Below are 17,089 nucleotides of genomic sequence, written 5' to 3' on the forward strand. Positions count from 1 at the left end.
CACTTAAAACAATGAAACATTGATGAAAGAAATTAAAGCAGATGCAAATAAATGGAAAGACTTTCTTTCTTAATAGAACAATTAATATTGTTAAAATATCCACACTACCTGAAGCAATGCATAGATTCAATGCAAATAACTGTGAAAATCCCAACATCATATTTTAAAGAAATTTTTTTAAATCCTAAAAGTCATGTGAAGGCACAAAGACTCATGAAGTCACATGGAGAGGGGAAAAGGTGGCAAGAAGGTTTTATTTAGGAGGGAAGAACTGTGGCTACCTCCTAAATGTTACACTCAATAGGGAGGACAGAGTTCATGTTATAGATGAGAGAAAGAAGAGTTAGTTGCCAGAGTCATTGCCTTTAGTAGAGAGGAGGGGGCGGAACCTGGTACACAGGAAGAAGGGTTTACTTCTGTAGATGCAGGATCAGGTCACCCAGTCTCAGGAGAAGTTAAAGGAAACTTAGTCCCAGATGGAGGTGTATAGGTAGTGGTAGTGACACGAGATTGAGGAATTCTCACCTGCTAACTTTCTCAGTAAAACAGAAAGCAACATAATAAACAGAGTAAGAATGAAAAAGGATTATTTGAAGATTCAGACCACTTTTTCTATAGCCTGAATATTTTTACCATGTACGTAATTTATATTCATAAATATAAACTTTGGTTATTATCAGAAATAAAATATTTTAAAAATCACTTTTAGACTCCCTTGCATTTGGGGTTCCAGATGTTTTGGATGCTGACCATTTAATATACTCATAAGAGATTTGAATTTGTAGTAAGCTAGTTAGGCAGAGAAGTAGTAGGAGAGACTTCTGTTGCACTAGGGGCGATTTGATAGGTCCACAGTGGTTCTGGATCATCAACTACATACCAGGCACATGACAGTGTTTTTCAGACAACAAATGGCTAACATTGCAGCAAGAACAACTTCCCTGACAACATAGGTCTCCTGTGTTAGTCTGTGAGGCATCTGTCAATCCAGCCTGTAGTCTGCTCTTTTAGAGTTTCCAGCTATTTTGTGAATACTTAATTCCCTATATTAAATAATTTTTGTTTAAAGGAAATTAACAAAGTGGACTTACCAAAATTTAAAACTTGTTCTTTCAACATCCAACCATTAAGAAAATGAAAGTCAAGCTATTAGGCTGAGAGAAAATGTGTGCAAGACATACATCTGGATATATTGTATTTGTCTGAATATATTGTATATTGGATTATATATATAATTGCTTCTCAGCCTTTTGGCTAAGATCAAGTGAATATATTGTACCCAGAATATGTAAAAAAATATATATCACTAGAATGATTTCTTCTCTGACACAGAATCCTAATTGGTCTACCAAAGGACAGTCATCATTGTACTTATAGTGAAATCAACTGGCAATAAGATCAAACATACAGCTGAAAGTCATATAAATTTGCTAGGATTAATAATGACACTCTAGAAAAAAAACGAAGTAAAATGATTTTGTGACCTTTTTCAATAAAAGTAACCAGCTTTCTTTTGCCATTCTTTGCTTATTTATGGAAGAAATATTGGTAGTTTAATACCTTTCAAAGTATACTTACAAGTATAATATTTCCTCTCAATGATATTTTTCAATGCTTTGATATCTGCACAGAATCTTGAGTTTGTAGCCCTGAGTCATTTATGAACCTTCAGTAGAGGAATCATTCTTCTGCTTAAAGTAACAGAATGATTTCTTATTTCAACTGTAATAAAATTAAAACTCATAATTACTATGTAGACCATATGTTTTAGACACTACCAGTATCTCCAAATTTAAGTCTAATCATTTTCACATTAAATTACTATATTCCAGGTAACTTGAACTTTATTGCATCCCTCAAATATACCAAGTTCATTACCATCTTTGAGTTTTTGCACTACCTGTGCCCTCTGTCTAGAATACTATAGACTCAAATGTTTGCATGTTTACTCCTTCAGTTTATCCAGATATGATCCAAAATGTCAGCTCCTCAAGAAGGCCTTTTTTGATGATTAAATGCAAACTGGTTACTCCCAATTCAGAGTCACAATCTATCATTTCACTTTTCTTTTTCATTTTTACAGAGCAGTATCTCCTCCTGAAACTATGCTGTTTTATTTTCTACTTTAACGGCTATTTTTACTAGGTTGTATCTCTTGGAGAGCAGACAAACCTCATCCGTCTTTTCAATGTTTCTTTTACTAGGTTGAATCACTTGGATAGCAGACAGAACTTATCTCTCATTCATATTTCTTTTTTCTGTTCCTAGGATAGTCCTGACAAATGGGATGTGTTCAATGATTGCAGTACTTGGAAATAAACAAATCAATTTCCATAAACAAATCAATTTCAGATAAAATTCTACAGTCTTTTTTTATTCTTTTATTTTGCCCTTTTTTCAGGCCATGTGCTTATTAAACACCTTTTTCATGGAAGTTTTCACTTCCTGGTTGCGAAGGGTATAAATGACAGGATTCAACAAAGGAAAGATCACAGTGTGGAAGAGAGAAACCACCTTGTCAGCTGGGAAAGCCCGGAAGGGGCGTGTGTAGATGAAGATGCCAGGTCCAAACATGAGGAACATAACAATGATATGGGTGGTGCATGTGGACACGGCCTTGTTTTTCCCCTCAGAGGAAGACCCCCGTATACGACACAGAATGACTGCATAGGAGGTCAGAAGCCCCAGGAAGCACAAGAGTGTCATCAGGCCACTGTTGAAGACCATCAGAAGCTCCACCACAAACGTGTCGGTGCAGGCCAGCTTGATGACCTGTGGGACATCACAGAAGAAGTTGTCCAGCTGGTTTGGGCCACAAAAAGGCAAGCGGAGGATGAGGACCACCTGGACAATGGAGTGGACAAAACCCCCAAGCCACAAAGCCAACAACATTGCATAACAGGCTCTAGGGTTCATAACAGTTGAATAGTGTAAAGGCCGGCAGATGGCGATGTAGCGGTCAAAGGCCATCACAACAAGGAGTAATCCCTCCCCTCCTCCAAGGAAGTGCAAGAAAAAGAGCTGAGTGATGCAGCCTCTGTAGGAGATTACCTTCTTCTCAGAGAGGAAGTCCACAAGCATCCTGGGAGCCACAATGAAGGAGTAGGAAGCATCCAGGAAGGCCAAGTTGCCCAGAAAGAAGTAGAGTGGGGCTGTGAGCCCAGGGTCTGACCTTATGGTGAAAACGATGAGGAAATTACCAGGAAGGATGATAAAGTAGAAAATTAAGATCAGCACAAAGACCAGGAGCTGCATATCTCGAGACTGGGTCAGACCAAGAAGGATGAATTCTGTTATCACTGTTCTGTTCTTGCTTTCCATTTCCCTGGCCTGCAGTATATGAACAAGCAGAATTAATTGTTATTACTATGTCTTCCAACTAGATACTAGTTCTACAGCTAAAAAATATTTGGCACATATAGTACTTCAGCTAAAAACATTTCCCATCCCTCTCCTATTCTGAGTAAACTCCATTACCTTAATTTCTCCAAATTTAAAATGAAAACAAAATACTGTTCTCAAAGCTACAATTTTATTCCCATTCAACCACATGCTTCTACAGAATCATTTTCCACTTTAGGAGTCTGGCATCCTCCATGTTGGGATTCCTACATTCTTAAATCACATTAAGTTTCCTGATGGATAAACAACCTAACTGGTCTTTGAGTTTCTGTGGATATACTGTGTTTGAGTCTTAGCTCTTTTCTTGGGATTGACCCTTTTTATACTTGTCCACACAACCCCAAAATTTTGCTAGACATTTTCTTCCCTCAGTTTTTGTGTAATTCCCAGTTCATATATAGTAACTCTCTTCCTTGACTTCTGTCTTATCATCTGATCTGCTTCATTTATACTCCTCTGGTCAGACATCCTTGTATACTCTTTTCCCAGACTATTCACCAGAATCCCAAGCTATAGCTCCACTTTTCACCTAATACAAACATAGTACTCCAGCTATAAATCTGAGCACCACTCCTATGGCTACTCCTCACCTGCATGGAGCTTATTAGGCACTTTTTGAGTTTCAAATACTAATAAACTCACAATACATTTATTTCTCTGTTCCCAGTATCACACCCATGTAGAGCCTTTCAACAAACAATATGATATGCTACAATATAAAATTTGCAAGTATAATACTTTAAATGTCATGATTTCAACTCACAAAATTACAGCATAGATACACCATAAGGAGCCATAAAGATACTGTATAAAATCAAGGCGCAAAAATCACAAGCATTCCTATACACCAAGAACAGACAAACAGAGAGCCAAATCATGAGCAAACTCCCATTCATAATTGCTACAAGAGAAAAAAGAAACCTAGGAACACAACCAATAAAGAACATGAGGGACCTCTTCAAGGAGAACTACAAACCACTGCTCTAGGAAATAAAAGAGAACACAAGCAAATGGAAAAACATTCCATGTTCATTGTTAGGAAGAATCAGTATCGTGAAAATGGTCATACTGCCCAAAGTAATTTACAGATTCAATGCTAACCCCATCAAGCTACCATTGACCTTCTTCACAGAACTGGAAAAAAACAACTTAAACTTCATATGAAACCAAAAGAGAGCCCACATAGCCAAGACAATGTTAAGCAAAAAGAACAAAGCTGAAGGCATCACTCTACCTGACCTCAAACTATACTATAAGGCTACGGCAATCAAAACGGCATGGTACTGGTACTAAAACAGAGATATAGACCAATGGAACAGAACAGAGGCCTCGGAGGCAACACAACATATCTACAACCATCTGATCTTTGACAAACCTGACAAAAACAAGCAATGGGGAAAGTATTCCCTGTTTAATAAATCATGTTGGGAAAACTGGCTAGCCATGTGCAGAAAGCTGAAACTGGACCCATTCCTTACACTTTATACAAAAAATAACTTCACATGGATTAAAGATTTAAACATAAGACTGAACACCATAAAAACTCTAGAAGAAAACCTAGGCAACACCATTCAGGACATAGGCATAGGAAAGGACTTCATGACTAAAACACCAAAAGCAATGGCAACAAAAGCCAAAATAGACAAATGGGATCTAATTAAACTTAAGAGTTCTGCACAGCAAAAGAAACAATCATTAACCAACAGAATGGGAAAAAATGTTTGCCATCTACCCATCTGACAAAGGGCTAATATCCAGAATCTAGGAAGTACTAAAACAAATTTAAATAAAAACAAACAACCCCATCAAAAAGTGAACAAAGGATATAAACAGACACTTTTCAAAAGAAGACATTTATGCGACCAACAAACATACAAGAAAATGCTCATCATCACTGGTCATTACAGAAATGCAAATCAAAACCACATTGAGATATCATCTCATGCCAGTAAGAATGGGATCATTAAAGAATCTGGAGACAGCAGATGCTGGAGAGGATGTGGAGATATAGGAATGCCTTTACACTGTTGGTGGGAGTGTAAATTAGTGCAACCATTGTGGAAGACACTGTGGCAATTCCTCATGGATCTAGAAATAGAAATACATTTGATTCAGCAATCCCAGCTATCTGGGTATATACCCAAAGGATTATAAAGCATTCTATTATAAAGACATATACACATATATGTTCATTGCAGCACTGTTTACAATAGCAAAGACTTGGAACCAACCCAAATGCCCATCAAGGATAGCCTGGTGTAAAGAAAATATACATCATGGAATACTATGCAGCCATAAAAAAGTATGAGCTCAAGTCCTTTGTAGGGACATGGATAAAGCTGTAAACCATAATTCTCAGCAACTGACACAAAAACAGAAAACCAAACACTGCATGTTCTCACTCATAAGTGAGTGCTGAACAATGAGAACATACGGACACAGGGAGGGGAACATCACATATTGGGGTCTGTGTGTGGTGCAGGCCAGGGGAGTGGTAACAGGGTATGGGGTGCATCCCTCTGCACCCTCCAGAATCTATGAAGTACTAAAACAAATTTTTTAGTTTTAGATTCTGGAAAGGTGCAGAGGGATGACATTAGGAGAAATACCTAATGTAGGTGAAGTGGGGATGGACACGGCAAACCACCATGATGTGCGTATACCTATGTAACAATGCTGCAAGATCTGCACATGTACTCTAGAACTTAAAGTATAATTTAAAAAAAAAATACTGTCGTCTTATTCTTCCATTTCTAAGATGAGAAAACAAAAGCTCCTGTAGTTATATTAAGTTTAGAGTTTTATTTTTTTCTCTTCTTTTGATAAGTAGTAGGACAATGCAAGTGTATACTATTCAGTTTAAATGGATAAAGAATATTTTAATCACAGCTTTCATGAATGAGTGCTCTTTTTTGTGCAGTTGAATAACTTAAAATAATATTGCCAGTCTAAAAATCACTTCTGTATTGCTTTGATTTGTAAGTTCAACCTTGTTTAAATAAAAAGAAAAACAACGTGCTTTGTGAAGAAAACTCATATTTAACATTCATATTTTTTCATGGAGTATACTCATTCCGGAAGGTGCATATGATAATCCACGGAAGTATAGAAAGAACATAGTGATTTATCTATATTTAGTAAATGTTTAACATTTTATACATATCACTACACTTGATTCTTTTCAAAGTTCACTGTTTAATATTTATAATGGATAATACAATAGTTTATATATACTTTAAAAATAAATATGCATACATTTAAGGTTACACACTAAAAAATGTCTTACGGGAATAAATTTTTTCAGCTTGAAAATTGCTGACCTACAACAAAATACGAACTGTAATATAAAAGGATATTTTTCATATAATTTAACTAAACAGTTTATTTGTTTTAAATAAGTTCTCTAGCACATGGGGTGCAGAAAATCTTTGACAGAAAATGCTACTGTGACATTACCTAGAAAAGAAAGACAAGAAGATAGAGAACTAGGGAAAGGAAGAAAAGAGAAACAGACAAGTAAAAAAACAAGCAAGCAAATACCAAAACACAGACTGCATATCTATATAGTGTCATGTTAGGGTACTTATTTTAAGAAGCATTAAAACTATCTGCTTTATGTATCCCTAGAACTGAATAGAGTAGTTAACACAGAAATTTCTGGGTGTTACTAGAAGCCACAAGTGGAATTTATGAAAGTCATATTTTAACACATCATCATATATACATATGCAAATACCACATGAACACACACATATGCACACAAATACATACAAACATACACAAAATTGTAATAGGAAAAAATATTTTGTAAGTCCATCCAAATGAGCTTTTCTCCTCATGTCTTAATCTTTACCCCCATTGCCAGCCATTTGTCTCAACATTTATTCTACTATCTGCCTATATAAATATTTCCTTAAATCAAGAGCCCCTTCTCTTGTTGACCCTTGAACAATGCAGGCGTTAGTGGGGCAGACCCCCTGTGCCATAAAAAAATAGCATATAACTTGACTCCCTAAAGACTTAGTTTCTAATAGCCTACTGTTGATCACAAGTTTTGCTGGTTACAAAAAGAATTGAATAACATATATTTTTATGTTTTATGAATTATATACTATGTTCCTACAACAAACTAAGCTACAGAAAAGAAAATGTAACAAAATCATAAGGAAAGGAAAATATAGATACTGTTCATTAAGTGAAAGTGGATCATCATAAAGTTCTTATCCTTGTCATATTCCCACTGAGTAGGCTGAGGAGAAGGAAGAGAAAGAGTTGGTTTTGCTGTCACAGGGGTGGCAGAGGTAGAAGAAAATCCACATATAAGTGGACCCATGTGGTTCAAACCCATGTTGTTCTGGGGTCAACTGTACTTACTTGTATGTTTTATATGTTCCACATGCTCACATAGAGTGAGGTATTTAACAATATCCCTGAGACATTTGAAAATGTCTGAAGGACTTTGAAATTGAAGGTTATAAACTTTTCACTCTGTCTGTGTCCCAGCCTTACGGTTATTTTTCCACTGTTTCTTAACAGATGGGATTCAGTACTACTTGACATCTTTTTTTTTTTTAACTTTCTTCCCTGTCCCATTCCCACCTTTGAGCTATCTCTACCTTCTCTAAATGGTGATTTTTGAATAGATGGAGAGACTAATCAGATAAGCATTCCTCTAAGCAAAATAAAATAAGTTTCTACCAAAAAAATCCATATAAGATGGCATCATCAGAGTAAAGTGTTCTATTTTAGCCAAATTAGTAGGGAAAGTTGAGTCAAAAGAGTCTGTACCACATCTTCCTCACTGTATCTCTAATCCTTCTTGCCATTTCAGCTAATTCATAGATTGGCTGGCCATGATGGCACACTACAGAAACAGGGAAGATGAAAGAGAAGGGTTCACCACATTCACAGGGTAGAGACACACAACATCTCCAGGCAACTCTGTGAGTGCCTGCCTGGAGTCTGAGCTGTGGTCAGACCCGCTCCTGGCGTCAGGTGTTTAGAGATCCTATGTGCACACTCCTCCTCCTTTATTTTTCTTTTTTCATTTTCTCTTTTTTTTTAATTCAGCAATAAGCAGTTCATTTTTTTCTGGTTATGATATTTTTTTCCCTGTTAATTTGTTGCCTTTTCTTATCCCTCGTCTCTGTTTCTTTCTGGCTCTTGTTATTATCTTTAAATACTGTTCTTTATTTTCTTTCTTCTCCCTTAAATTTATCCATGTTTTTTCACTCTGAAATGTTTTCACCCTCTCCACTTTTCCTCTATGTTCATTACTACTCCATTCTACCCCATGCCCATCTTGCTAATACATCTAAAAATAAAAAACAAAAAAATCTCACTGTCATTTTCTTTCCCAACAAGACTGAGAGATGTATCTGTTTCTCACCATCTTCCATTTTGCATATTTGGTCTACAAAATGAAAATGTATAATTTACTCTTCAGTAATAACCGTTTACTTTTAAGTGGTATTCTTCTTGCAATTGGCCAAATCTGAGTCACTTATCAATTTTATAATATATATGTACATATATATATATTGTTTGTAAGTGAACCTGATAAAAATGAGATGATTCAGTTTTTAAAAAAGAAGTAAATTCTATTAGCAGCATTCTAATAAAATAAATATATTGAATAAATGTTCCAAAAATAGGATTATAATATTAGTAGTCAGTAGTAAGTTAGTAACTGCTCAAAGTTAGTAAGTTATTTAAGTATAGAATAATAAGTTTTATATGTTCTAAAAAGTGTGAATCAGGCTGAGAACATAATCAAATATTTAATTTATACTGATGCTGATGATGAGTGTATAAAGCACTAAGCAAATATATAACTTCTTAGCCAGAAAATTTATTCATCAATAAAATGGGATGGCCAGATTAAACAACTTCTAAATTCGATTTGAATGCCAGTTTTTTAGGCAATGTAATAACATAAAAGGATTCCTGGTTTGGGAATCATTTATCTGACTATCATTCCTTGGCTTAACAATTAACTTACGTGTGATTCTCGGAAAGTCACTTAGCTTTCAGAAGCCTGAGTTTTCATTTGCCAAATAGATCAATGTATTGACTCTTTGGGTCTGATGGGGGTAACATGACGATCAAATGAAATGATGATGGTATTAACATGTAATTCATTCAAGTATGCTTCAACCAAAGTTGATCCTGAAAATATTTAGATGTTAAAAGTAGTTAGATTGAATGGACAGAATGCTACTAGATCTTTTGTCAATGTCTTTGGGTAAACCCTGGGATAATGGTAGTTGCATGAATCTGAGTAGTTAATAGAGAGAAGTTGCAGAAGGTCAGTAATGCCTTCATTTAAAATTGCCATTGCAGCCAGTGGTTTGTATATCAACCTTCTTTCACTTCTACAACTTTTTGTCAAAATTCTATGAATGAATGATAGAATCGGGTGCAACAGAAGAAACCTTCATACTTTCTGAGTGTGAAAATGAAGAGGTCAAGGACTTACCTTCTGCAAAATCATAAAATCAGTTAAGCTTTTCTCTAGAGCTTTTAGCCTACCATTTCTGCATCTGCCTCTCTTTTCTTCCATATTTAATAAGGAAAATAATACATATCAGTCATTTGTGTGATATTTGGTTTTATACCAGATGTCAACTCTCTAGAGGCTACTGAAATTATAACAGAATTAAAGGCTTTGTTCACCATTAAAGTAATCCCAAGCATTAAAAGCTGATGGAGATCTATCAGAAGAGAGAGTGCATAGTGCCCCACTGCTGAATTTAGACCTTAGTCTTTGGCTATTCCTGATAAAACTCTGACCAATCTATTCAACTGCAATTTAAGATATCAGGTGAACAAGTAAAATAGTTGCAATAGTTTTTTTTCTATTGTCCCTTTCTTTTTGTTTCTTGTAAGTATGAAGACCTCCAGAAATTTAAGTCTTCGGCGATCTTATGTTACTCTCACAAAGTAGCCATCTTCCCCCTCCTAGTAAGACTGATCATTTTTGACACTGTTCATAAATGTTCGCTGTCACATGAGGAAAGTTAGATTTTAAAATCTCTCTATTGTAAAGAAGAAAGTGCTTTTGGGATTTGAGACTACCATGACCCACTGAATGCTTCCAAAGGGAGTTATTAGGTAAACTATATTCGTTATCAACTAAATAAGGGAAAGAAAAGTACCAGAGCTCTGCAACAACTAAACTCTTTTAAATGTGCCACATAACGTCAAGCTGAGTTACTTTCTAGTTCCAAAACAAACACCCTATTGTTAATAAAACAGAACCCTATTCAGAAACATATTTATTAGTCCAGAAGTAAACAGAAGTTGTGAGTAAGTTAATTTACATGTTATAATAAAATGCAAAAGGAGAAAAATAAATTTAAAAATGAGAGGTTATTGCTTTGTACCAAAAAAGCAACAGGGCTAGGATGACGGAAAATATATATATATTTGAGTCTAATTATACACACACACACACACACACACACACACACACACACAAATTTTTCAGTTAAAGGCTTCACCAAACTTTAGAGTGTTGCTGGCAAGATGATCGAATAGGAATAGTTTCGGTCTGTAACTCCCAGTGAGACCAATGCAGATGGCAGGTGATTTCTGCATATCCAAATGAGGTACCCGGCTCATTTCACTGGGACTGGTTAGACAGTGGGTGCAACAAGGAAGGGCAAGCAGAAGCAGGGTGGGGTGTCACTTCCCCAGGAAGCACAAGGGGTTGGGGAACTCCCTCCCCTAGCCAAAGGAAGCCGTGAGGGACTGTGCTTGAGAAATGGTGCATTCTGGCCCAAATACTGCACTTTACCATGGTCTTTACAACCCGCAGACCAGGAGATTTTCTCAGGTGCCTACACCACCAGAGCTCTGGGTTTCAAGCACAAAACTGGGCAGCCATTTGGGCAGACACTGAGGTAGCTGCAGGAGGTTTTTTTTTTTTTTTTTTTTCATACCCCAGTGGTGCCTGGAAGGCCAGCAAGACAGAACCATTCACTTCCCTAGAAAGGGGGCTGAAGCCAGAGAGCTAAGTGGTCAAGCTTAGGGGATTCTACCTTCTAATGCTTTTCCTTATCTTTTTATGTACCTGATTGCCTTGTCAATCTTGCACTACCAGGCAGGCTAAAAGCTCCCCTTCTAATGCCGCTTGCCTATCTATTGAAGGAGGGGGCAGTCATAAAAAAGAATGAAATCATATCCTTTGCAGCAACATGCATGAACCTGGAGGCCATTTTCCTAAGTGAACTAACATAGTAGCAAAAAACCAAATACTATATGCTCTTACTTTTAAATTGGAGATAAACATTGACTACACATGGACACAAAGAAAGGAACAGGAAATAGCTGGGCCTAGTTGAGACTGGATGGTGGGGAAAGGGTGAGGATCAGAAAACTTTATATCAGGGACTATATTTATTACCTAGGTGATAGATCTGTTCACCAAACCCCCATGACAAGCAATTTACCTATATGACAAACCTGCACATGTATCCCTGAACCTAAACGTTAAATAATTAAAATTAAAAGTTATCCTAAAACAAATAAATAAGGAAAGCAGAAAAAGAAATTATTGTTTGGGATCTAGTGGACTCATTTGGAGATAAGGGGACACTGGCTTTTTGAATTTCCACCATTCTTGCACTGGTTCTTTCTCATCTGGAAGCATTGGTTTATTTACCTGTGGTGTAATTTGAGTATAGTCAGTTGGCTTTGTTTGTGGATGTTTTCAGATAGCCAAGGCTTTGTGCAGTGTCTTTTATTTGTGGCTGGATTCTTTCCCTTGATTTCACTGGACGATAGTAGCAAAGTATTTTTTGTGTTGTAGCAGTTTTGGCTGCACTCCAGTAGATGTCGCTTGAGTAATGGATGGTAGATAGGCCCTTGCTCAGGCCTGTGGTTCATTTGTACTTCATCACATCTACAGCCCTGGTCTGCGGCACCACGGGGAGAGAAGTGACCCCTTCACCAGGTCCGCTCCCGAGCTTCGGGGGAACCCCCTCCGATCGCTAGCACCGCATCCTCATTTGTTTTGCTGGGTGTTCCAGGCTGCGGGGCTTCCTCAGGCTGAGGCCACGGCAGGGAGATGGACCACACCTTTTCCAGGCTCGTCCTGCGGAGGCAGGAGTGCCCCGCTCCACAGCAGCCCAGGAAACCACGCGGTTACCCTTCTCAGTGCTTGGAGAGTGTGTGTTTCTCTTCCCGCTCCAGTGTTGGACCTGGGGCGACCTCGGGCTTTTTACTCCCTCCCCAGCTTGAGAAGACAGTAGGGGGCGGTATCTTGGCGGTAGCAACGGCAGATATGAAACAAACACTCATATCTGGGCCCTGTCTAGTGAAGAACAGCAGGGGTCAGAGGTTTGCAGGGAAGACAATCTGGCCTTCTCTCCCTCGGACGGCTGCGGTCAGGCTCTTTGTTCCCTACTTAGCCTGGGGGGAACAAGGGCCCTACACTGAGGTGATGATTGACGCCAGAGAGCCTGTCGGTTGTTTCTGGGAGCTCTACCCCAGAGAAACTCGGGGCCACCACAGAATGAAAGATCAGGTACAGGTGGGGCAGTTGTGGTGAGACCTCAGGCTGGGAGGCCCTGCCCAGTGAGGAGTAGCTGGGACAGGGACCCGCGTGGAAACAGTGTGGCCGCTTTTCTCTGTGACAGCTGTCCGTATGACAGCTGCAATGCGGAAGGTCTAGGATAGCTCCTGTGCTATCTTGGATCTCTCCCCAGCCACAGAACAGTATGTGGAGACCACAGCACCAGAAATCTCAGGCCTATTGTTGACAGCTGGGAGTTCCTTCCCGAAGAAATAGAGACCTCTGACTGGCCTGGGTGTTCAGGTGGAAGCAGGGTGGCTGTGTGGGGAACCCCGGCCAGTGGGCTTTGCCTGGAGCGATGAAGCAAGCAGGGCCTGCAGTCAGTCCGCTCCTCAGCACCATGTATACAGCCCCTATTCTAGGGACAGGCGAGAGAGCTGACCTGTCTTGCTGGTGAGACTATAGCAGCTGGCACCAACGTGCTCAGGGCCCCAAGGCCCATGGAGCTCCAGGTAGGCCTAGCTGCAGCTCTGCCCAAACTCCAGTCATCTCTCTGTGTTGGTCTGGAGGCCCTCCGGGCTCATGGGAGATCTCCTGTGCTAGGATTGCTAAGGCCCATGGCAGAGGTGTGGGTCCCAAGAGGTTCTTACTCATCCCCTTCTTATGTTTGGGAGCCTCTCCTGGCTCTATGCCAACCCTGGGTGGACTGCTTTCCTGCATGGCTCCTTTCTGCTGTCCATGGATTGCGGTTGCTTCCTTGATGTATCCTAACATGGCCTCATGGACAATCCACTAGAAGAGCTAGTGTTTACTCTCACCACGTGTCTCCCTCTCCATGAGTGGCACATGATAGCTGCTTCTGGCACCTCTCTCTATTCCGTACTTTTTGACTGATAATACATGAGCAACATTTTTCTACATGCTAATCAAAATCAGTGGTTTTTATTTCTATGGTTGATTTTTAAGGATAAAATTATTTTCATGTTTATAAGCCTTTTTATTTTTTCCTTTGTTCATTGCTCATATTTCCTTCTATCTACCTATTTCATATTCATTTAGGCAAATTATTTATGTATTAAATAAACATTTTATCATTTATATCCATTTCTTTAATACTTTTTACTTTAATTTTTTATGCATGGATGCTCTTATATAATCTTTGAGTAGGGAGAAAATATTCAATTTACATGCAAACCTTTTAATTGTGCAGAAAATAATCTCCACATCTATCTATGATAGACATATTTTCAGCATTTTTCTGTCTTTTACCCACATAAACATTTTTTATTTTTACATATAATATACTCATGCAAAATCTAATTTAGAAAAAATAATGAAAGAGAGAGAATAACATGAGAGGCACTCTCTACAATTCTCTTCATGACAGACCATGGCTGATTGATCGTTCCCTGAGCCAAGACCTGGGAAAGTGCTTCTTGCCCTCTCCTGGTTATTGCAGGGATCAGTCACTTAGCAGGTTAGTTCTACAGTGTTTTTCTGGCAACAATTTCTATAATAGATGCCCAGCATGAATAATGGTCTTCTATACTTGAAATAATTTTATAAGCACCTAACTTCTCACATTAAACTCCACTATTAATACAGAAGTTATTAAGACATTATTTTTGGGGGGGAGGACTCAAGATGGCGCTGTGAGAACAACCCAGGATTGGAGTTCTCGTTGTGTCGGCGGAGAGGTGAGTCTGAGCTGCATTTCCAGACTGATCTTTGTTGCCCACGGAACGGGGAAATTCCCAAGTGAAGAGGAGACTCGGGATGCCAGGCAGATATTCCGCCTGGCGAAGCCGGCAGCCGGGGTGGCGGCGGCCGGCCCTACCCAGCGCTCCCCGCAGGGCACGCTTGTCCGGGTGCCCCAATGAACCGGCAACCGGAGACGTGAGAGGGCTGGACTTGAGACTGAGCTAGACTTGCACAGTGGACCAGCCCAGGGGATTGCAGGAACAGAGCGTTAGGATTGGCCCAGTGGGACGAACAAAACCGCGATTTCAAACAAGCCCCGTGCAGACGGCCCGAGACGCTCTGAGGGGGAGGGGCGGCCACTATTACCGAGGCAACCCGCCCCAACTGAGATACACGCCCATTGCTGATGCAGCCAGCCATTGCCGAGGCAACCCGTCCCTACTGAGATACACGCCCACTGCTGACGCAGCCAGCCATTGCCGAGGCAACACGCTGCTACAGAGAGACTCCGCCGCAGGGCGTGGCGGAGAACAGCAGAACAGCGGAGCCAGGGCGAGCCTCGCAACAGCAGGGCGGAGCCTCGGCAGGCAAACAGTGGCTAGTCTGCATCCTAGCTGGGCAGGACCTCAACGGACATCCAAAAATAAAGCCCAAACCCCTCAACACAGAGCATTTGAGAAAAAAAAGAGTTTTTTAAATGAGCTCTGTTGCAGCAGAATCAAACATAGCAGCCTAACAGCCCTGAATGAACAACACAGCTCACAGCTCAGCAATTAAACCCCTATAAAGTACAAACTGTCTCCTCAAGCAGCTCCCTGACCCCTCTATATCCAAAAGATTGACATTAGGCAGGCACCATCCTGGGACAAAGATAGCAGAAAAAGAAACTGGTAGCATCCCTCGCTGTGCCACAGCTGCTAGAGGTGCACCCCAGACAAGCAGGGTCTGAAGCGGACCTCAGCAGTCGTACAGCGAAGGGGCTAGACTGGTAGAAGGAAAACCAAGCAACAGAAATACTTCATCATCAACATTCAGGGTGTCCACTCAGAGACCCAATAGAAAAGTCAGCAACTACACAGACGACCAGCGGACAAATCCACAAAGATGGGAAGAAACCAGCGCAAAAAGGAGGAAAACACCCGAAACCAGAACACATCGCCTCCTAGAAAGGACCAAAACTCCTCACCAGCAAGGGAGCAAAGCTGGACGGAGAATGACTGTGACGAAATGACGGAATTAGACTTCAGAAGATGGAAAATGAGAAACTTTGGTGAGCTAAAAGATCATGTATTAAATCAATGCAAAGAAACTAAGAACCTTGAGAAAAGATTTGAAAAAAGATTCGAGGAAATGATAACAAGAATGGATAACTTAGAGAGGAATATGAATGAATTAAAGGAGCTGAGAAACACAATACGAGAACTTCGCGAAGCATGCACAAGTTTCAATAGCCGAATTGACCAAGCAGAAGAAAGAATATCTGAAGTCGAAGACCAACTCAATGAAATAAAACGAGAAACCAAGATTAGAGAAAAAAACGCAAAAAGGAATGAACAAAGTCTCCAAGAAATGTGGGACTATGTGAAAAGACCTAACCTACGTTTGATAGGTGTACCAGAAGGGGACGAAGAGAACGAATCCAAGCTGGAAAATACTCTTCAGGACATCATCCAGGAAAATTTCCCCCACCTAGCAAGACAGGCCAACACTCAATTGCAGGAAATTCAGAGAACACCACAAAGATATTCCGCAAGAAGAGCAACCCCAAGGCACATAATCGTCAGATTCAATAGGGATGAAATAAAGGAGAGAATACTAAGGGCAGCCAGAGAGAAAGGTCAGGTCACCCACAAAGGGAAGCCCATCAGACTCACAGCAGATCTCTCGGCAGAAACACTACAAGCCAGAAGAGAGTGGGGGCCAATATTCAACATTCTTAAAGAAAAGAACTTTCAACCCAGAATTTCATATCCAGCCAAACCGAGCTTCAGAAGTGAAGGAAAAATAAAATCCTTTGCAAACAAGCAAGTACTCAGAGATTTTGTCACCACCAGGCCTGCTTTACAAGAGCTCCTAAAAGAGGCACTACACATAGAAAGGATCAACCAGTACCAGCCATTCCAAAATCACACTGAATGCTAAAGAGCATCAACATAATGAAGAATCTACAACAACTAACAGGCAAAACAGCCACTTAGCATCAAAATGGCAGTATCAAATTCACACATAACAATATTAACCCTAAATGTAAATGGACTAAATGCACCAATCAAAAGACACAGACTGGCAAATTGGATAAAAAGCCAAAACCCATCAGTGTGCTGTATCCAGGAAACCCATCTCACATGCAAGGATACACAAAGGCTCAAAATAAAGGGATGGAGGAAGATTTACCAAACTAATGAAAAGCAAAAAAAAGCAGGAGTTGCAATTCTCATCTCTGATAAAATAGACTTTAAAGCAACAAAG

General features: G+C 39.6%; 1 protein-coding gene across 1 annotated transcript; it reads right to left on the reverse strand.

Annotated features, from left to right (window-relative positions):
* Positions 1–236: 236 nt before the first annotated feature.
* On the reverse strand, positions 237–15,392 carry LOC100405516 (olfactory receptor 4N2). The gene is made up of 2 exons (XM_017976954.5): positions 9,881–15,392; positions 237–3,330 (listed from the first exon to the last, which is right to left on the reverse strand). The coding sequence occupies exons 1-2, from the start codon at positions 9,962–9,964 to the stop codon at positions 2,398–2,400; spliced, it is 1,017 nt and encodes a 338-aa protein (XP_017832443.1). The 5' UTR covers positions 9,965–15,392; the 3' UTR covers positions 237–2,397.
* Positions 15,393–17,089: the final 1,697 nt, after the last annotated feature.

This window comes from Callithrix jacchus, chromosome 8, assembly GCF_049354715.1.
Source record: "Callithrix jacchus isolate 240 chromosome 8, calJac240_pri, whole genome shotgun sequence".
Taxonomy (NCBI): domain Eukaryota; kingdom Metazoa; phylum Chordata; class Mammalia; order Primates; family Cebidae; genus Callithrix; species Callithrix jacchus.